General features: G+C 38.1%; 1 protein-coding gene across 4 annotated transcripts; it reads right to left on the reverse strand.

The window, feature by feature from the left end:
- Nucleotides 1–170: 170 nt before the first annotated feature.
- Nucleotides 171–21,039, reverse strand: LOC146457661 (glutamate receptor ionotropic, NMDA 1-like). 4 transcript variants are annotated; one of them, XM_085091715.1, is made up of 7 exons: nt 20,860–21,039; nt 8,117–8,694; nt 5,804–6,393; nt 3,859–4,825; nt 2,951–3,120; nt 2,645–2,845; nt 171–1,502 (listed from the first exon to the last, which is right to left on the reverse strand). In XM_085091715.1, the coding sequence occupies exons 2-7, from the start codon at nt 8,591–8,593 to the stop codon at nt 1,085–1,087; spliced, it is 2,823 nt and encodes a 940-aa protein (XP_084947841.1). In that variant the 5' UTR covers nt 8,594–8,694; nt 20,860–21,039; the 3' UTR covers nt 171–1,084. The 4 variants fall into 4 exon arrangements, with proteins under 4 accessions (XP_084947841.1, XP_084947840.1, XP_084947843.1 ...); XM_085091714.1 differs by lacking the exon at nt 20,860–21,039 and adding an exon at nt 18,066–18,546; XM_085091717.1 differs by lacking the exon at nt 20,860–21,039 and adding an exon at nt 13,871–13,959.
- Nucleotides 21,040–22,722: the final 1,683 nt, after the last annotated feature.

The raw sequence follows: 22,722 nt of genomic DNA on the forward strand, positions 1-22,722 counted from the left end.
AGTAACCCTGCAAAGGTTCAGCATATCAGGTGTAATATCAGCTGAGAAAATGTACGTTGAAAAATGAAAATTTTACAGACGTTTGTATGAATGTGAGTATGACGTATATCCCCAGTGACACAAACGTCTAAATTTGTCAAATTTCATCTTACATCCCCTAAGCGGATATAACACCTAATACGCTGAAACTTTGCAAGGTTACTAAAGTAAAGGTGCTCTTTCCACTGCTGGTATCAGTTTTTCATTCAGTGCAATATTGACTCATTTAAATCTGTTGCCGCCATTTTAGAGAAGGCTCTATTTCTCCTTACAAGATCAACACTTAACCAAATTCAGAGGGCATGAGAATGAAGGAAACTGGTCAAAAATAAACTTTCTTGATGTTGAAACAAATTCTCCCTACCAGTACCATAACAAATATATGAGAACACTGAGGAGAATTTGCTTCTTGATATTGGTGAGTGATCTCCAAAATATATGCGCATCGTGGACTGTCAGGATTAGTTAGTTGTTTTAAATGATCCCAATCACCCCTGGGCGCCTAGCTCGACATCCTAGCACCCACCATTTTCTCTTGTATCAAAATTTAAGCTTTCAACGCAGTTGTGAAATGAAATCCAGCTACATCTTCAGCTAGTTCGGGTCTTAATTAACCGTCAACGCCTTCTAAAATTATCAGTGTTTTAATGTGATTAATTATTTGTGTGTGCCTTGTGAGTTTTCGCGTACAATTTGTGAAACAAACTCAGAATTATCATTATTTCATCGTTCTGGTTCGCGTCGGAGTCGTCATTCAAGGCCCTTCTTTTTCTTGGTTGTTGAGTATATTTTAAGTTGATTTTATTGTTAAGCCCAACGAGTCTGGAAAGGAAAATTTCTTCCAATATTAAGCCCCCAAAAGAAGCGTTCCTTTGGACGAATGTGAAACTTGAGCAAATATTCAAACACAAGCTCGCGTACTCGTGGAATCCATGGGTTTAGCCGAGTCAGTGATATTTTTGGTATGCTTCTGTTAATCAGTCTGGACGGCATAATCCTTGAGGTTGCAAAATGACTTAATGATCGATAAAATCTCGTGAGACTGTCATACAGAGCTCGAAGCAGTACAGTTCTCGCCTGCCTCTTCGTATTTTCTTCTTACAGATTTAGGATTATACAAAGATTTCAACATCAAGTTACTTCGCCTTCTCTTGTGCATGTAGTCTGAAATATCCGGGTATTCATGCTCGTCTTTGTTCTTATTTAAATCCAGCAATTTTCGTTTGACTGCAGTCGAGTACTTCCGCTGACCCTTCTCAACAACATAGTCACCTCTCATGTCGTTGTAAATGAAGCCCTTGGCGAAGAGTTTGTTCTCAAGGAAGAGAAAAAATATGGCGACTAAGGCAAGGGAAGAGCCGAGAAAAAACACGCCACTTAACGAACGAGCATTCAATCTTTGATGGTGCTCTTCACTTTTGTCATCTCCTGAACTTACCCATTTCTTGTAAAGCTCGCTTGGCCTGTGAACAGTAATGAAAATTGAGTTACTAAGGCAGGGTTTTCATTTGAGGCCGGAGGCCGGACGTTTCGTCCGGTCGTTTGCCATTCCACGTCCGGTACTTTGAGATCAATATTGGCGATTTTTTTTTACTACTGTATTATATATTTTTCTTACTAAGGCATCTCATGAACATACTGACTAGAGGATAACAGAATAATCAATTACATTCTTTAAAACGGCCATATAACTCTTTTTTCTTTGCTTATTGAGCGCCAGCATTGCCTAGGAAACTGTTTCCTTGGTTCTAGAAACGCAGGAGATGGCGTTTCTGAGTATTCTTTTTTAAAAATTTCCTGGGGGAGCATGCCCCCGGACCCCCCTAGGTGCTTGCGCCTTCGGCGCTCGCGAGGCGCCTTACGGCGCCAAAAAAACATTCCCGTCTGTTGCTTTCAGAACTATGTCCGCTACTTTACAAAACAGTTGAAAACCCTGCTGAGAGGCCTGAAATATAAGATAATTGAATTCTTTTAGATATAATATCCCAGCTGAATTAGCCTGCTCTCGTTATATGACTCTTAAATTTAAAAAAGGTAAGTAACTTTCTGAGAAGCCACACACTACATGGTTGAAAAACGCAAAGTAAGGTTTCCCGTCTCCAACGTGAGAACACAAGATTCCACCTCAATTCTTATCTTACAGTACACGTGACAACCGCTTCACGATCACTCAGTTAACTATTAGCAGGTGAACAAAGTTCGCGACGCGGGGGAGGGGGGGGGGGGGTGGGTTGGTTTAGTGCTGCGTCCACGCTCGTTTCCTTGTCTTACAAGTTTCCTCCCACCTCGCTTGCGCTCTTCACAATAACAGAAAAAAACACTGAGGGTTAGGTCCAGTGTAAGTATAAGCCACACCAGGGAATACGCAGTTCACTGACAATAGTATGGTGTCTAAATCAGTTTTTTTCGACAGCCAAGGCAAAATTTCAGGGCACAGCTGGCAGACGTTGCCGCAAAATAGAACGTAAGCGCGATAGAAAGTGTAGTAAGTACGTCGCACGAGAAATACTACTCCTGAGGCGTGCCTTGGAGTATATTCACTTTAGACTAAAACTGAATGTTAAGCAGTCTATAGGTTATCAAATGGAAGTTGTCTGTCACTTACTTGTTCTCAGCTTTCATCCTGTTAATGACTAAGTCAAACTTTGGTTTCCATGGAGAATTTTTCTTGAACGCGTAGGAGTAACCACTCTCCGCAAAGGGCGTGGTCGCACCCACCACCTGCAGTCTAGGATACGTTACTGACTTTTGTTTGGCTACTTCATAATCTATGGACAGCACTTCACTGATGAAAATATCCAACTGCCTGCAATGATAAAGTAATTTTTAGAGTTACTTTAATTGCACCGTACCCATGGAGTTACGACTTTGCATTCAGAATAATCCTTTATTGGGTTGTAATGAGTCACACCTGTTTCTGACTCGTTCCACTCCATCGGTGAAGTTATCCACCAGATGCTTTTTATCACGCATGCGTCTGAACATGGATTGCATAACGGGATCTTCATTGAGCTCAAAGAAGGAATCCACGTAGCTAGACTTTACAACCCCGTATGACAAGGCGGACTCTGGATCAGTCAGCTGAAGGTAAAATACAAAATAACGCCATTCTTAATCTACAGGTCAAATAAAATTTCAGTTCATTTCAGTTAATTGATTGCCTCACATACACAAATACGGCATTAACAAATTAAACGTTAACAAGACAAGGTAGCATGAGGAAGCCAATAAGGCTTATGTAACGGGCTACCTTGGATAACTCTAATGTTAATATTTCAAATAGAAACAAATTTCAAAGATATCTCCTTGACTGAACGCAGCTTAAGTGACAAAAATAAATTTTGTCACTTTCTTCCGAATTTGACAAAACTAGCGAAAATTCAATGTCCTTAGATAAGTGGACGAGAACTTGGAATTTAACTTCAAGAAACTGCAAAAGTTACGAATTTTCGTGATATTTGTATATGATATTTTCGCAGTACTAGTTTTGTAAAATTTGGAAGTTCTCGTCCACTCCTGTTGAAAATGTGCAAAGCTAGGAGCAAGATGTTAGATAAGAGTCAGTGAGAACTTTGAATTCAACAAAAACTGCGGAAAATTTATATCAAACTGAAACATTTATCATATTACTAGGGAAGGTTCCAAGAAATACATGCTGAAAAATGCCTTTTGTTATAGAAAAGTTTTTTTTGGTAGGTGAATAACATCATATTTCTTATAAATGTATTTGTTTGTTTGTTTTTGTTTTTTTTTCAATTTTACCATCGGTATGGCGCTCTTGCAAACTGTAAACTTTTTTGTCAAAGCTTGGTTACCTACCTTAGGATCCCGGATGCCAGTGACGTCAGGCTTCGTGTCATCAGACAGCAGATGCGCAGTCAGGTTGGCTGTGTATGACGTCAAACACATCAGAGCAAAGATTGCCAAAAACACCGCCATTGCGCGTGCGCTAAAGCTTCGTGGCCGTGAGTCCACGAACTGGTTGTCAAAACAAACTCCCCAACAATACCACATGCTCTCACTCAAATCAAATCCATTATGGTTTTCAGCTCGAAATGACTTATGATGGCCATAGGGACTCAGCCGGTCAGTATACCACAGGACTCCCAAATAAAAATTCACAACTCCAATCATGCTCATCCAGAGATAGATGGTAAATGGTTGGAAGAAAGAAAAATCTAACCTCTCAACTTTTTTTTCTCCCACGAGAACAAGCAATGCGAGGCCGGCATGCGTCCAGCGCAGCGAGAAATCAATCACTTCTGAGCGTGCCTCGTTCGCCATCAAATCAATGGCGATGTCCGCTTTGTCTTCCACAATGTCCCGCACAACCCCGTTCCACGTACCCGCCGTGGAATTTTTCGCGCCGTAGTTACCGTCGCGAACGAAGTAGACTAGCGGTTCAAATTGCAGTTCTGTCTTTACATACCTGAGCACGTCTATTGCCAACCCATAGCAGCAGTGTCTGGTAAAGTTATCTGTATTCCCAATGTACTTTTTACATTCTAAACCCTGAAAACACCCGTCGTTTGTGTCAAAATCTGCTTTCATAGTAAGCGGAGGATATTCCACTACGGCAGCTTTTAATCGCGGTATTTCTCGTGTGCTCTCTTCCTTAGAATGTGAAAATTTATTTGCTTGAAATGTCAACCCTTCCGCAGTTGTCCACTTCCCAATTTGAAGCCATTCCTTTTTATCTTCGTACGGCGTTTGTAGATAAAGAATTTCGTACGATAAACGTTCCTGGTTGGTGTTACCTTTTATTCTGGCTGTCGTTGTGAGTAATCTAGATACGTTTGGTGTGGAAAGGAAAACAACAGAGTTGTTATCATGGAGCTAAAGTCTTGTAAAAATAAGGTATTTTATAAATTCTGCTCAGAGTGTAGCATGCACTGAAGAACAGATGGCTATCAGCCTAGGCTTATGCCAGAACACGAAAAAATACATGCATTTGTTTGGTTCTGAATTTATTAGGTGTTTCATTTGATGCAACCAAAATAATATCAAATGTTACTTAAACCAGTGACGAGAAAAATGATGGTGTGAGCAGCCAGTGGACTCTGGTGCAGTAAGTAGATTGGTGCTTAATCTCTTCATGCACGCCGAAATAAAATGTGTCACTGGAGCCAGTCAGAATATTTAAGATTTTGATTGGTTAGCTGTAGTTTCACTATTTGTTTGGCTTCATGTTTGATTGACTCGTACTGAGAGATTTAGCTTACGTCTTACAATAGACCTTTGTCACGCTGGCCCATGTTGAATTTCAAAAAAAATAAAAAGCTTTGTTTTTGCACGGCAAGCCTTGCCCAGACGCGAATTCAGTGCGAGGTTTGCCGTGCAAAAACAAAGCCTTTTCGCGGGTTTTGGTTTTGCTTTTAACTCTAACTACTCCTTTTTAACCAAAAGCAACGCAAATGCGTGAGTGATTTGGACACTCGACTGATGGGGCAGTTTTCCAGAAAGCGTCGTGAAACTAAAAGTAAAACCAATGGAATTACTCTGGCCAATCAAAACACTGTACACAACGCAATGAACCAATCAGAATTCAAAGTAAATGTTGACATCGGTGCAAAGCGCGGGAAAACGGGTGCGACCAAGGCACGTTTGGTTTGGCCTCTCATTGGTTAAGAAAGTGACGCGTGTTTTTGCTTAAACAATCACAGAGTGTAGTAAAGCACTGAACCAAATCAAACGCGAATTGTTTTCGACGCAACTGAAAACTGCTTTTAAATAACCGTTCTATTTCTATCTTAAGAACTCTTACTTCTGTAACTCCTGGCCTCTTGTCCACACTGGGGAACTAAAACAGTCTGTTGGTCTCCTCAAGTAATCTTGTACGACTTCATCGTCCATGGACTCAAACGTCCTCTGCACTATTGACAAGCTGTCAGTCAGCTGTCTTTTGTCAAACTCCTCTTGATTAGAAAATTTCCGTGTTCTTATGAGATATATTAAGCTAGGAAGTGTGTAAACGTCTTGAATATCATGTAGTGATTTCTCGGACAGAACCCACAAAATGTCGTCGTTGATGAGTCGAAAATCCTTTGCAAGCCAAAGAACAAAATGTGCGAGTTTCGAGTCACAGTAGAGATACACGGCATCGGTGGTGCTTGATTTTATCTTCAATAACTGTTTGATAATATCTCGTTGGTCGATGTCAGGTGCACCAAGATTGATGATGTTTATGGAGAAAAAGTCGTTTTCGATGAAATACTGCAATGCCAGTCCATGTGAAGTATCGTCATTAACTATGACAAAAGCTTGGCTTTTACCAGCATACCGCAACAGGTCGAGTAAAACTCTGAATTGTTGAGTGCCAGAAGGAACGTTATGAACAAAAGTGTTGTCACATTCCTGAGAACAGACGAATTAATTAAATGGTGAATTAAACGTACTGTTAAAAAACTAAAGGCCGTTTTTATGCTAGAATCACATAATCCGTACGAACTTGGGGAAACAGACCCGCTGAAGATGTTTGCCCAAGTTCGTTCCAGTCGCCGGATTATGTGTCCGTAGCAAAAACAACGGCCAAATTTAAATATTACAACGAACATTTGCAATGAACAAAATGTTTTGATAAATTATCGAGTTAGTATAAGTACGTAGTTGATCGGTTGAGACGCCGTCTCAAAGTATCTCTGATAATGATGTAAACAAAAAAGGTTTGGTCACGTCGTAATTATAAACGCGATGCGGGATTTTTATCTTAGCTTAGAGATAAATAATTTCGGTTTATCCCATGTTTCCTGCATAATGCTACGAAGTCAAAATATTATTTCACTTCTTTAAAACTAATGTATAATTTACCTTTTTTTTTACTTTGTCTCTTCGTACATAGATTATTTTCAAACCAAGAAAAATACTTTGGTGGAAAAAATATTTATTACCATTATTTTTCCTTTGCGAATAATAGCTTAGCTTATCTTGCTAACAAACCAATCAGGAAGCGAGAATACTCGTACCCAGAGCTGCTCATACAGTAGTTAAAATAATTTCCAAAGTGGACTTAGTTGACAAAACAAGTTCCCCTTAATCCAGTCATTCTTGTGAAAAAAAAAACTGGACTAATGGCAACAGGAAAAATCGACTCAAAGGAAAATGGTAAAATTGTTATTTTATTGATTAAAAGGTTTGCGTAAATTAAAAATGATTCCCAAGCGGTATATTGAAAACAGAAACAGCAGTGTTTTCCACCAAATTCGCTATTTTCCCCAGAATAGCTTTTGTCCACTCTTGATGTTTTGTTTAGGACCTCTTGAAGTGTGGTTCGGCTCAGAAAGACTTTCTGTGGTAATTAGGTCAAGTTTAACCACGTGATCACGGGACGATACGTTTTCTCAGCAGGTTGTGTTTTAACAAAGAACAACAGCCGCCATTTTTAATTTATACAAATTACAAACAAGCGAAACAGAATTTTGCCATATTTCCCTACAGAGATTTTTCTAAATTGTTAGTTGGGGACACCTAAAGGCTGTTTTCGCACAGGAGGAGGTAACATTTCAATAGTAAAATGTAAAAAAGATCATTCGAACTTCGCCAAAATAATATTGGAAATACTGCCAAGGACGATAAATTAGTTTCCATTAGTTGCTATAGTCACGGAGGAGTTTCTTATTAATAATTTGCTTTGATGAATTTGCTGAATTAATAAAAACATATTCTTGGCGTTAATGTTCATTTTACGAACTTGTGAAATTAAACAAAAGTAGTTTTTGTCTCAATCTACAGGAGTTTCATGTGCCGTTTAGCTCGGGATTTTATTTTTATGTGACATCTTCCAAACTTTTTAGTCCAACAATATGACAGAAACCCTTCGTGAGAATCGGTCATTAAACCACTTGCTTGGGACAACTTTTTCAAAGCATACTCTTGAAAAAAGAATGAAGAAAATATTCTTTTTTTTTTTTTTCTTTTAGTAATGAAATGAAGCTAGATTTTGCCCATATCACGGCATTAACCAAATTATGTGCACGTTTCTTCAAAGCCCTTAACATGATAATACGACAATTTTTTATTAAAAGCTCAACAACCAAACTTAAAAGTGTAAATTATTATTACTTTTTCTCTTTTTTCTTACCTTTTCAGGCAGCAAGGTTCCTTGACTTACGCTTCCTATGACAGGTATCTTAAAGTAAGATGCCAAATGTCCAACAAACCGCTCAATGCTTTCATGTTTTGTCTGCAGTATAATTACTGTCACGTTGCTTTCCAATACATTGGAGCAGAACGTTCTTGAAATTTCCTTAAGAGATAAACCATGAAGCAAGATCTTTTTTGTTTGAAGAAGTATCCTGCTCACGCTTGATGAATTGTGATTGTGGTCATCAATAGTCGCTCCGTAATTTTCCAGTGGCAATGTTGCTCCGTGGCTTCTTTGGTCCAAGAAAACCCCAACTGTCACATTTGTAAGATGCGTTCTGCTCTCCACTGCTAAAAGGAAATTACACGTCCAGAAAAAGAGGAGAAAATACTTTAAAAACCTTCTTTGTGCGATGAGCTTCATCGGGAATGGATCCCTAGGTAAGGTACAACACGTCTTCAATGTGTGTCGCATCAATTGACTGACATTCGTTGGCGCATGCTCAATTGAGTTTCCTTCCAATTGAGCATTCTTGACTGAGTCTTGTCCACGCAAAATGATTTAACCGCAAATCTCTGTGGGTGGAAAAACGAGAATGATCAGGCACGAAAATGTTTTACAAGAAGAAGAAGAAGAAGAAGAAGAAGAAGAAGAAGTCGATGACTTTTTTATCAGTTATGTTAAAATCGTCAAAGCAAGATTACCACATCTATGATAAGCCGAGTTATAAAATGAACAAGAAACTGATACGAACAGCACATCAAGCAAACATAGTACTATTCGTGGAAAATTAAAAACGTGAGATATTCCTCAAAAATTGTTTTTCTGCCTCGGGGTATATATCAAGCAGTATCAGGCCTGAGCAGTAATTACTCAGTAATGACAGCAACAGCGTGATAGAAAGTAATGAAAAATTTATTTCACGAGCGACTACAACTTTTTAAAATGGAAACCAAAGCAAATATTTGCAAATTAAAGATAATATTATTTCGGCGTCTTTACGACCGAGAAGAAAATATTACGCGAAGATTAAGCGCCGTGCTTTTTTCTTTGAGTTTCCAGCACTTTCAACTCAAATTTTTAATTAGTTGCAGCTTTGGATAAATTAAACATTTAATGACATAGTAACTAAGATCTTACACTTTGTTTATAAAGCTTATCTTTTGAAGGAGCATTCGCCAAGGCGCCAGCAAACCAAAGGTTCTGACTGGAAATGTTTGCTTTTTGTTCTGTTTTATGACAGCGGGTATTATGAATTACATATCATTCACATTGAAGTCATGTTTTGCGACTTTTCGTAATAAGCTGACGGGCGCTTTAAGGCGCTAACGAATTGAGCGACCGCATTCAACTTAAAAATGCCACAAAACCGCATCGATGTTAGCTTATGCTTATGCTGTCCCACTGAGCGGTGTGAGAATTTCGACAATTATACTTGTGTTTGCGCAACACGATTTTCAAAATTTCCTCTGGTGTTTCATTTTTTTCTTCCTTCATACATTAAAGATCACAATTCAGCTTTTGTCTAGCTGCTTTAATTGGTGTAAAAAGAAAGACATCTTTCATTTCCGTCCTTTCCACTCTGAAGATATCAAGATTAATTCTCAAACTCGCCTTCTGCGTCTGTTAATATACTATATAGTGATAACCTTAGCTTAAGAACTGAAACGGGCCTTCAAAAATGAATTTGAGATTAGATTAAATACAATTCAGTTAAGCGTTCGATTTTTGTTTGCCTCCGAACAGAGCTTCAATTCTTCTGGCCATGGTACTGTATTAACGCGATCGCTATTTACGGACCTTTAATACATCACTTGAAATTTAATGAAAATGTGAAAGTAATCAAATAAAAATTGACGAGGTAAAGACTTTTATCTATAACGCAAAGTTTACTTCAAAGGATGGATTAAGACCACCTTTTTCATATTTCAAAAAGAATCCGCAAGAATCGAATTTAAAATATTCTCTTGTTAAAAGATCTAAGAAATATGATTCCCGCGGTTTCGATGTATCAGCTGGATAATTTATAAACAAGGTCTAGTTCACAACAAAGCACACATTTTTGCAACATTCTTTGCACGATTATCTTTCTTTTAAGTTTTAATAATTTTGAATTTTTACTTTGCTATTGGCTGATGTAGAGGACAAGGTCAGGGGCAATTCCTGAAATGCCGTAGGCATGTTTGAATTGAATCTTTTCCATGAATAGAATAGAAAAACCAAAACTCTCGGCTTGAGTACGGTCCTATAGGCTAGAAATTAATTATTTTCAGACACGGAGAAACGCGTGTTTTGTTATAGATAGAGTATGAAGTAATCGTAAACAGCGAAACGACTATAAACTGTTAAGTTTTTTTTCTTGTTACTTAGAAGTGAATCTACCATTATAATTTCGCTCTTAAAGTTTCACCTGTCGTTGTGAAGCTTCCATACGATTGAACAAACTCCTCCGCTCGCCAAATTGCGATGTCCATACAATGCGAACAATCAGGCTACTAACAATTTTTGTGGCTCCACTCCATTTAAGTCCCGTAAAATCTCAAACGCTCCTCGATCGCGCACTCTCTCGCAAGAAAAGGGAGAACGAAACTAAGCGCAACCATGAATATGAACAAAAACTGTAGATGATTACATTGACTGCTAATTGAAAATTCATTAATTCGGGGGGGTAATATTCATGTGATAATTTGTTAAGTACTAAAATCGCGTCAAACTAATTATGAGTTTGTCAGCACACATTTTCTCAGCTCGCGGCCGCAATGTCACGTGAACAGGAATATTCTGTTGTAAAATAGTTTCATTGGCAGGTAACAAGCATTACGCTGGTAGATCGATGAGTGGTTGAAAAAATTAAATCATTTTAAACTATTTATTATCACTGACTTAATCTTAGAGAATTTCATCTGCTTCATTGTCATTTACAGCAAGGTGAGACCGAAATACGTAAATTCTAATATGCAGGTAATTATTTCCTTCGTTCCGCCATAACAAACAGTGAAACTGAATCCCTGAGAAGTTTCGTTAATTTAATTGCATTTTGCCACGGAACAAGAGCTTTGAAAAAAGATACAACATTATAATTTACCTGTTTGTAGGGCAAGTCTTAAGTGGAGGCGTTTATTTTGATGTAAACAGATTTTATTTTCATTCACATCAAAACTTAAGCAATACATATGCTAAAACGCGTGAGGGAGTGAAGAAATCGTTGTTTCTTTCAGATGTTTTTATCGAGGTGACCTGGAAACTAATTTGACCCACGGCATTGAAGCTGTAAAAGAAAACTGAAAGTTCCCATGAACACGTTTCGAGACAGACGAGGTATATTTTTCCATTAGCAGCCCCTTTTATCAAAATTAATAATAACTAGTCTTTATTCAAACACGGAAATTTCGACATAAAATTCTCTCCATGAGAACCGTGCATTAAGGTAGGGGTACACATGAATTTGGATGGAATTTTCAGAGGTTTAAGGAAGGGATAGAAGAAAGAAAATGATTTTTGGAACACTAACAGACAGTTGATACCCACGCAAGAGCACCCCAGGTTGCTAGTGGACTAACTTGGTATCCGTCTATTAATTATTAACTACAAATTCTAATTTTAAAACTTCACTAAATCTTCAATATTTCTTACTTCTCTTAAAGCGGCGTGAAAACGGCTTTTATGTAGACCCCCGCCTTAAATAACGCAGTTGATTGGTTTAGCGGCCATGGTATATGAACCATTATACCATGCCCCACAAATACGGTAAGAGTAAGCATCAGAGGGAAAAAGAAAATATCACTAAATCAGCAAGATTTAGCGAGTTTTCGTGGTTGCTTTTACAAGCAATTATTCCACCCATGCATGTTGGATAGGAGACAATTTTACCATCTTGAATGCAACATTCGTTCGTGGAATAATTGGTGAAATAGAAATAATGTACTTCATCATCCTAAAGTAATAATCATCCTGGAATTACAATGTACTTTATTTATACTAAATATAATTTATACCATTCTATTTATAACTTTTTTTGTAACGTGAATTAGTTTCCCCTCGCTTTTGACCAATTTTCTTATATTTTATACTGAAATAAATAAAAGGCCGGCATCCCCAGTAGTTCAACTATAAATGTAAATGTGAAAACGAACTTGTAATACCCATTTTAATTTACGTATTTATTTTATGTGGAGTGACCTCTACCGTTTGCAACGTCTTACATGGTTGGTCGAAAGAACAAAAGAACGAACAACAGAACAATGATCCCAACCCTAAAAATCAATGCAGCTGCAGTTTATAAGGGTCCAGTGAAGACAGAGCTTTTGAAAGGTGCAGCTACCAATTGAGCCTGTTCGTTTTATCTTCACTATCAATTAAACCTCGTGAAAAAATGCTTGAAGCCATCACCCTTCAGGCATATTTGTAATTAATGTTACATGAATTAGAACATTTATTACTGGGATGTATGCAGAAATCTTCGATTGGAGGGGCTCCAAATGCTACCATTTCGTGACATGGTAGACACTAGGAACTAGAAATACGTGACTTGCAAAACCACGCGAAGCTGGGGCTGGGTGGAAAGCCCTCTTTACTCGTACGGTGTTTTAGGGAGTTGTGAGAAATTTATTTCTGTACACCACTACATTTCTTTTGCGTGTAAGATTGGATTTTTTGTCCACAAAATCTCTGAAAAATGAAGTGATAAACACTGTAAAAATTTGTCAATGTCAATGTCAACGATATGATATTAATGCATCACCCGAGGCAGGGTGAGTCCTACCCAATGCCAAAAGCAGAGAATTATTTATGAATCTCAGAAAAATTGAAACAGTCCGTAAAGGTCCAAGTATTTACGATGTTCTTCCTCTTCAGGTCCATGTTTTGAGAGTAGAATCTGGATCCCTCTGTCCCACCACCCCCCAGGTACACCACTGTTATTCTTCTTTATGGAACGGAAAAAAGACACAAAGTTGTCCTTAGTTGGACTCTTTCGCCATGAGTAAAAGTTGCTTGTAAGAACCTATAAAAGGATCTTTCGGTGTAAAATTTCAGTGCGAATGTAAACCATGAAGTATGTGATGTTATTTACAGTTATTGGTGAGGACTACATATGACGCAGTCAACAGTTTGCACCTTGCACATCTAAGATTCACTCAATCGATTCCCTTCAGCAATGTTATTATAAATTTCAGTGTTCTTTTGCTGAAAAACACTACAAATGCAATTTCAAAATTAATCGACTCTAAGAAGACCCTACATGACGTCCCTCTCACCCTCCTCCTAATTCTTCTTTGCATTAGTTCTCAGCCTGGCTTTCACTCAAGTTCTTCTTTTTCAAACTGTATCACACCTTCCAGTCGCTATCAAAATTTATTAGAAATCTATGGAAATGCTTCGACCAAATCTTCTGAAAATGATCACAAACTTGTGCACTGTACCGAAATTTTTAGTCAATCCTATCTGAATTCCCTCGCAAAATGGCATCATTTTTGAAGGTAAATCAAAAGCATCCGTACAAAGAATTCAAAATGAGAGAGTGCTGAAAAAGTTTACATGCACAATTGTTTTACAAAAGACGCAGCTACTTGAGTTTGGGAGAACAAAGATTCATTTGACTGTGTCCCTTAAATATCGCGTGATCGTTAAGTTATATTTCTTAATCGCATGAAATTTTTCCTCAAGGTCATTGTCTACTTGTATGCACACTGACAAAAATATAAATTTTACAGATTAATAAAATATAACCTTAATCTTAAATATAACCCTTACCTTCTCTCCTTTCCTTCGACCGCTGAATACGATGGACAGATTTCTACCTCTGACTGATACCTTTCATTCTAATTAAAGTTATGAACGATAGTTTTCAGACGAGTTTTCAGTAATGAAATCATACCTTCCGGTTGCCGCTGGCAATCTATCAAAATGCTTTGCATAATTTCCTTTTGAGAAAGAGGACAAAGCTCCGAAGTTAGACCATAGTTTTGAACATAAAATCAGGAATTCTCAATGACCCTGACAAACTTTCCGATGGTTTCTGCTGGGAAGACCGCGACGTTTTAATTTCTTTCTTTTTTTTTAAATCACGTTTTGTACCCTCTTGTCACTGAAATCTATGCATAAGGTAAATTTAAACTGCAGCATCCATCAACGTTCTTGTTTCGCAACGGATTTAGTGTCATTTTTTCCAAGTAATGGACTTATCCGGAGGCGATGTCATCGAGTTTGTTATGGCTCTTTTGTAAATTTTCTTATACGTTTAAAATTTATAGCCAAACGCGGGCGCCAGGAAGACGACATTTTTCATGCCGCACAGTTTGAGGGCATTCTGCTTAATTGTTGGCCACACGCAACTGGAACGGTTCCTACTGGGCACAAAATGTCAGTTTGGAACTCCTTTCGAAAACAAACACGTGAGATATGAAGACTGTTCAAAGAACCAATCGCAGCGCTCCTTTTATCTATGAATCAGTGAATGCTACAGCCGAGGATATTGAGTCAGTGGCCTTTCAAAAAGGCAAAAGGCAGAGGATATAGATTGTTATTTTGTGTTCATCCATCCAAGGGATTATGATCATGACATTTCGGGTCTGGAAGGTGCGTACACGATGACCAGGTATGGTTGATATCGTCAGTCCGAGCAGGAGCTGTGGAACGTTAGGCAGACATGGTCAGCGCTTGGTGATGATTCACTGGTAGCGCCGAATTAACTTGTGGAGTTCTCTTTACTTCGGGAATTGGCTAATCCAGTTCTGCCCAAAGGAGATGGCTACTTCTCTGATAAGACTTGGCAAGTTTTTCTCCCTGAAGCAAAACTTTTCCATGGGTCAGGGCAGATGCTAAAGTCCTTCAGAGTGGCTTTGAGAGTGTCCTTCTAGCACTTGAGATGTCAGCCAGCAGACCTCGTCCTCACTGCAATTCGCCACAAAACAGATACTCTTGGAGGCTCTCATCGTCCATTTTAATGAAGTGGTCCGACCATTGCAGCTGAGCTCTGCGCAAGGGAGTGTCGACAAAAGACAGCTCTGTAAGATTGAAGACTATGGTATCTGAGACCTTGTCTTGCTAGGTTATGTGCAGCACTTTGCGCAGACAGTTCAAGTGAAACCGGTTTAGTTTCTTGGCGTGCTTGCTATAGACAGTACACGTCTCGCAGGCCTTCAGCAGGGTACGCAGCTTTGTATGTCCGTTACTCTCTCCAGACATCTCTGCAGGGTCTGCCGAGGGCGGCATTGACTTTGGCAATTCAGCCATTGACTTCTTCGTTGATTAGGACACCGGTTCTGGAGATGGTGCTGGTTGGCATGTGAGTCCCTTCACTGTGATCGTTGGCCCAGAATACTCTATGCGAGGCGCAAGCTAGTACATGACTTTTGTTTTGCTTCAGGCTGGTTGGCATCACATGCAGAAGAAAGCTTTCCATACTCTGCGGCATCTATAGGCCTGAGAATCTGGGTTGAGAGCACAGTCATCATCAAACAGGAAGTCGCGGTCAATGTCCTCCAACGCCTTTGCTTTGGCCTGGCGTCTCCTCAGATCGGAGATTTTGCCAGCAGTGTGATACTGTACGGCAGTGGTGTCCTCTCTTCCCTGGAAGGCATCTGAAAGCATAGCAAGAACACATTCATACATAATAGCGTTGCGCCAGCACAAAACCCTCCTTGACACGGTTGGTGGCCTGAAAGCTTTTGACGACCCTCCATCATTAAGGCCTCTGGCAAGTATCCCATCATGGTATCACTGCAATTGGGCTATATAATTGTCAAGGCACCCACACTTTGTCATGATTTCCAGAGTCCTTCTCGCTGTTCACAGTGTGGAAGGCCTTTGTTCGAAGGTTCTCAAACGTGGTGTAGAGAACACAGTGTCACTCCTGCATTTCTCCTGAAGATGACGTGCAGCGAATGTAATGCTAACTGTAAGTGCGACAGCCCTATCCGGAAGCTTCATGCACTGCCCCTTTGGCAGCAATCCCTATTTGAGATGTGGAGCGGTACTCGTGCAAAGATTATCTATTGTCATCGTTATACATGACGTAAAAAACCTGTGTTTGATTTAACAACAGAGTTGATAACTAAAGGTTTATTGGTCACCATAAAGAGATTCGAGTGCTGATGTTTCGAGCATTAGCCCTTTGTCAGAGCGAATCAAGGAATTGTGGGTTGTATATGTTTATATAGTGAGCAGCGTAGCAGTAAAACATGATTGAGACTGAAACGTTCTCCGGTAAGAAGTCTGCGCACGGCCATTAAGAGGAAGCATTTCTTGCCACTGCGATGGATTTAAAAACACAAGAAAACAACTGCAGATAGTTTATAACGCTAAAACAGCGGAAATAAATAATACTCTCGAATCGTACTGAAAAGGAATAATACTGAAAATTGACAAAAGAAATATAAGAACAATCTTGGCAGCACTGTCTTTTCAGACTAAAGTCCGTTGTGTCGTATCTTTGTTTCTGTGTTTATGGTTGGTTAAAATTAACATTACCAGTGTTTTCTCGGGGCTCGTGTCTTCTGTAGGGCATTTTACGACTGATTTGAATTGCAAAGTCTAGGATGGATTTTTAAACATCTTTAATATTAAAAATATATCTGGCTTCACATTTATACCTTTTCAAGCCTCATGACATTCAGATATAAGCGGTAAATTGACGGTATCTCTACTTTCTAAACTAAACCATGGTTCGTGTGAATTCTTCCCGTGAAGTGTAAAATGATTTTAAATTTAATCACAAAAATCTCAAAGTGATCCAAGTATTTTTAAATGGGCAATTAATTTTAAAATTCAATGAACGGATTTTTTTCTGACACCTTATCAAAAATACGGGCCTTTCCGCGATCCTAAAAGGTCTCCATTAGCTAGGCTATTTCCTCGTTTATTGTTTTTCAACAAACCGGATCACAACAAAAGCTCTTATGACATATATTCATGAAAAGCACCTTATTTTTAACTACAGTTTCAGACCAGAAATTCGGATGGCATATTGTAAGCACCTCAGAATTCTCAACTGCATTTTCTATATGAGAGTTAGAAAGCCTAGCTTTGTCAACATAAAGTCACTTAATTAATAAATGTCATTTACTTTCTTTTAGTGTTTTTCGTTATTTGTATTTGGAGGCTTCCGTGCCGATCGGTTTTTCTATAATATAGCCTAGCCATTTCATGCACATAGCATAAATTAGATTTATTGTTGTGTACTTTAAAAATCTAATGGATTTTTCGAGTTACAAATAACGTTTTGGGGAGATGATTTAGTGCAAAATAACAGCCAATTCTAATACCTTAGTTATCACAAAACGTAACATCTGTCAACTTTGTGAACCGATTAACTTAACATTCTTGATTACAGCACACGTGACCAGTATTTGGCGCGGCGTTATTAGAGTAAAACAAAAGATCAAGACTCGAAAACAGTTTAGCAGGATCTTTTATCTATTTTCCCAAAGGACAGTATGCTAATTGATTCGTTTTGTCACCGATAACGACGATTATAATGAAAAACGTTGGCAAAACATGATTTGAACAGAGCAGAAAAGAATGAAATAACTTTGTCGCTATCAGAAGCGATACTGAGCTGATAGCGACTTAATAACACTGTGAAAAATGTTTAGGCTAGTAACTAAAATAAGGAAATTCACAGGTTAATGGTGAAAATTTGTATTCCTAAGTAGTACGTTTTATTAAAAATATCAAACGTTTGCAATACCTTGAAAAAGTTCATTGAGGGACGTAATCGACAATCGAGGAATTTATTCTGCTTTTGGCCTAAACGAAAGCCGTAGTCAACTAGTTGAATGAGTTTTAATCTTACCACATGAGGAAGAAGATTGACAAAACAAGAATGAAAGGCAGTTTAGAGCATACTGAGATAGCTAGTTAAGAAGTTATGTTTGAAGTCTAACCAATGTTTAACTTTTTCAGGAACAATGTTGTGTAAGTATTATCACTTCTCCTTTATTCCTACCTTTGACTGGAAGCAATCTCACTGCGCCTTTTATCATGTGGCAACTGGGTTGGACAAACGTACAACGCGTGGTTTACTCGCTGATGGCTTCATATGAAAATGAATATTTTGACTATACCATTGTAGTGACCTCAGGTCAACCCACTCGTTCGCATGCATGACAAGGCCTGCGTATTGCCAAGGTTTGTGTCCAAGTGTATGCAAATCCAAGCCTGTTTTCTTGTTTTGTTTTCTTTTACTCTCTTGGGAAAGGCCTTAATACACGGAGTGAAATGATTAATTGTTCTTTCATTAATGTCTCCTGGTTTCTGAAATTAACATTTAAAAAGGCTGTGAACAAATTGGTTGACTCCGACCGGACGGCTCCGCTTTATAAAATAGGAATCGTGTCAATCGTATCATTTGTGACAAAGAAATGCGCGTCGTCTCACAGTTTTCAGGCTGTTAATTAATTAGCTTTTATCCATTTCAAAGACGTTTTAGAGCTTTTTTGTGAAAATAACACATACAGTGCTAGCCTAATAATATAAACTGTCCCCGGTGTGCTAAAAAACTTGATTCGTATAGTGAAATTTTTTGTTCATCGCTCATTACTATTTGCCCCCCTGCAGCCCCAATAGTGATCAACATCTCACTTCTCTCTGGAATATTAATACATTATTAAGAATACATGTGATGAGAATGAAGAAAATGATCACGAAAATTAGAGAAACGTCTCCCAGCTACAACCACAGTGTACCGAGTGATACGAAATTGCCTTGTGATTTATCTCCGGCATTGCAGAACATTCTAAATGAATACTCTCACAGAACATTCTATTCGGGGATCTGAACGTTGCCATAGTGACGTGAGTGATGTAAATTACTAAAAATAGATTTCTTAGTAGGGTGCATCTTATGAGAATTAATTAAAATGATCACGAAAAAATACACGTCTGGATGGAAAACTCCACCGTGGTCTGGTCCGCCTAGATTAGCTCTCGCTACCTGTGGGCCAGTCTCTCCTTTTTGCTAAATTTTGAATTTTTGAATAAACTTGAATAAACGTGAAAAAACTTGTATTTAAACAACGCCTTCAAGCACAACTTCACTGAGAAATATATGCAGACCATCTAATAAGACATTCAATTTGCATCACAAGCAGTCAGCGGACTATTTCTTGTTGTTGATCATGTCCCGTTTGTCGTATGCCAGCCATTTACTGAAGACCCAGCTACTTTTTCTGTAGGTCTTTTTGTATGAGCTTTTTAGGATACTCTTCCGGTGCAGTTTTAATTAGTTTAATTGTTTAAACTTTCTTTACAATCGAACAATAACTTTTTGAACTTACTTTTAAATTAACCTTATGAACGGAAGGAACTGTTCAAACCATGATGTCGGCATTTTACAACCAGAGCTACTAATTTTATTATCCAGACGAAGAACATAAACACGTCTCACGCGGACTTGAAAGCAACGATGGGAAAGCCCGTATATAATAAAAACTTTATTCAACTAGCTTGTTCGATCTGTATTGGGAAATTATTGGTTTCGTCCTGTTTTTCTGCAAGTTTATGGACCGCGCCTTCGACTCGGTTTATAAAAAACCGGACTCGACCAATATTTTTCCAATACGGAACTCACGCTAGTTCAATAACGCATTTCTGCACTGAAGGATTTGAACTTCTGTCCATTTTATGAAGGTAACGTTAAATATCATGAAGATTTACCGGGCCAATTTTTATTGCTTTTGAACTCACGTGAAAGTTACATGTAAACGATTTAGACAAGAGATCTAATCATGATGACGCTAATTTTTTTTCTAATAATTATAACAGTATATGAAATTTAAAATACTCATGCAAACAAGGATAATTTTATAAGCAAACTCTGAGCTTCTTCATTTTCTGACTTCGTTGGGTAGCTTTATTATCTCGAAATATTACATGGAGTTTATTTAAGCAAATTTAGATTTTATACATTCAACTCCCTTTATTGCAGACACCCTCGAGATGTTACATGGAGTATATTTAAGCAAATTTTAGATGTACAGTCAACTCCTTTTATTGCGGACACCCTCTAGACCGCGAGTTAGTGTCCTTAATAGCGAGAGTCCGTAATAGCGGGAATTTGTTTCAGTCAAACGTCTATAATTTATTTTTGCGGGGGATTTAGTCGCTGTCCGTATTTAATTATCGGGGTGTCCGTAATAGCAAGGTGTCCGCAAGGCGAGAGTTGACTGTAAATGCAGTTTTGGGCCTATTGTGCTTGCGACGAAAATAAACTTTTGTTTACACTTGTTCTTAGCCACAAGTATGATTTGCTGCACAGAAACGAAACCTTATTCCTCAACAATTGTTCTCCCTTTACGATAATTCAAGTTAATTTATAGTAAAAGAGTGCGATACAAAAAGAAGAGGAATATATTATACAGGCTGTAATGAATTCTTGAGAATAGGTTTTTTTCGCCCTTTATATAACATAAATCGACAAAATCAAAATGAGTAATTCAGCATAATGTAAAGTAATCTGCGAGCAGAACGTCTAGTTCGATTTGACAATATGGTCTGCTTGCTCTGACAAGTTTGCCGCTTGTTCTTGTCAGTGTAATCCAGCAAAAGTTACATACGCACCTTACAAAATATTGTACACATTTGGATTTAATACACTTTATATAATCTATCCTTTTCTTCCGGCGACAATTAATTATCGAGTTATTCCCAGCACTTTATAGCGTCTTTGCTTTATCGAATGAATTAAATGTACGATTTTCTCGTTTTCAGTTCGTTTCCAAAAAGGTAACATCTTCCACTCACCTCTGATCCAATCAAATTCCCTCCTCGTTGATTATTTAGCACAGGAACTTTGTCAATTCAAGCACAGCGTCTCAGAATCTAGCGATCTGTGTGGAAATTTTCCTTCTGGTACGGCCAGAGGAACCAAATAAACAACGGTATTCACTCCTGGACTCTCCATTTTGACAATAGATTTCTGCAAGCTTGTTTCTTCGCCAAACCCGTCTCAACGCATTTTTCTTTGACGGCGGAATCTCTTATCTGGACCTGATCTATGTGGTCATAATACAGAATCTGCTAAGGTTAATTTAAAAATCTACAACCTTTCGAAGTGCTTTTCGATAACGATATCATAGCAGTATTGATAGAAATCTGTCTTTGACGTCTGAAAAAATTGAGACATCTTTTTTTTCAATTGCCGCTGATGGCGGTGTTTTTCGTCTTCTTGAATCGCTTTAATTGAATTTCAGTTTTTTCTTTATCTCTCCATTTTTCATTAGCACGTAGTAACGTTTTCTTAAAAGCTGTATTTGTATTAGCAGGTGTGACAGCAAAATTACGAATTGATTGTTGTTGTTGCCAAGTTTCAGCTAGTTTCTATTACGCAGTCGTATTTTGCCTATCACGTTCATTTCAGGGCTTCTGTTGAAAGAAGAAGAAAAAAGACCACGATGAATAAGTTGGTTCATTAACACAATCTCAGGAATAATTACTAATGTACTTTTATACCCTCTCACTCCAAGCAGTGATCAATATGCAATTTCTCCTTGCATTAGCAATACATTGTCAACCAGACCGGAGTGGGTATCTAATATTGTAATAAGTCTTCTCTTATAATAAATTGTCGTTGTTGTTGTTGTTGTTGTTGGTGGTGGTGGTGGTGGTGAGAATAAAGAATATCATCAACCAGGTGATATATTATTATGTAACACCAGATTCTGTGAACTAACTTTGTAAAGGAATGTATGGCAGTCAGTCAGGAGAATTGACGTTCAGATCATGGGATCGAGCTGTTTCCTTAGTTTGTTCAGTACGTAGTTCGTTTTACACCGTTTTAAAGACATATTTGTGAAAGTTGATACAGTTTGATCTTTTCGGATTCTGAAGCTGAAAATTTAAGTCGCGGAAAGTTTCAGAACACGGAATTTTATTCCACGAATTTACGAGCTGTTGTTAATGTTGTCTTCGCGAAAATGTTAGCTGACCTTTCTCTGCATTTTAACGACATATTTACGTCATTGAAAACCAAAGGAATTAGTTTTCCAGTGTTGAGATTTCGGGCTGGCTTTTTCCCAAATAATCTTGACAACTAAATCCGAATTCAGTTCTGAGACGATTTGGACTTCTGTTGAGTATCCGTGATTAGCACACTGGTCGACGTGCCTCGTTGCTTTTCTTATCGCTCAGATTAATCCAGTTAAATTCAAAGTTAACTTAATTCAATAAATACACTTCCTGGCATTTCGGATCAGTATCTTACGGTTCATAATTGTTTTTGGCAAAGCACTATTTTAAATGATTCAATTTACCTTAACCTGGCTTAACTACGATCAGATTCTGTAAGTTTCCTTTAGAAAAATTAGCATATTAACACAAAATTACGTGAGGAAAATGGAATGCCTCTGCACTCGGCAGAAACAAATCGTGAAAAAAAAATGATATTTTGTTTCTTAAAAAATGTACGTCTTAGTATTGGCTTTTAAAGCCCTCGTGGCATATTTAGAAAGCAAAAAATAATATATAAAACCATTCAATACCGAAAATGCCGTGCTAATATACCCCTTTCATTTTGTGGTGTCGAATAAAATTGATAATGTGAGAAAAGCCGAAATATTTATGCGTCATGAAGGAAACCAGGGCAAGAATAGCAGATTGTCTAATTCT

Source organism: Pavona decussata, unplaced genomic scaffold (genome assembly GCF_977016875.1).
Source record: "Pavona decussata unplaced genomic scaffold, jaPavDecu1.1 SCAFFOLD_238, whole genome shotgun sequence".
Taxonomy (NCBI): Eukaryota; Metazoa; Cnidaria; class Anthozoa; order Scleractinia; family Agariciidae; genus Pavona; species Pavona decussata.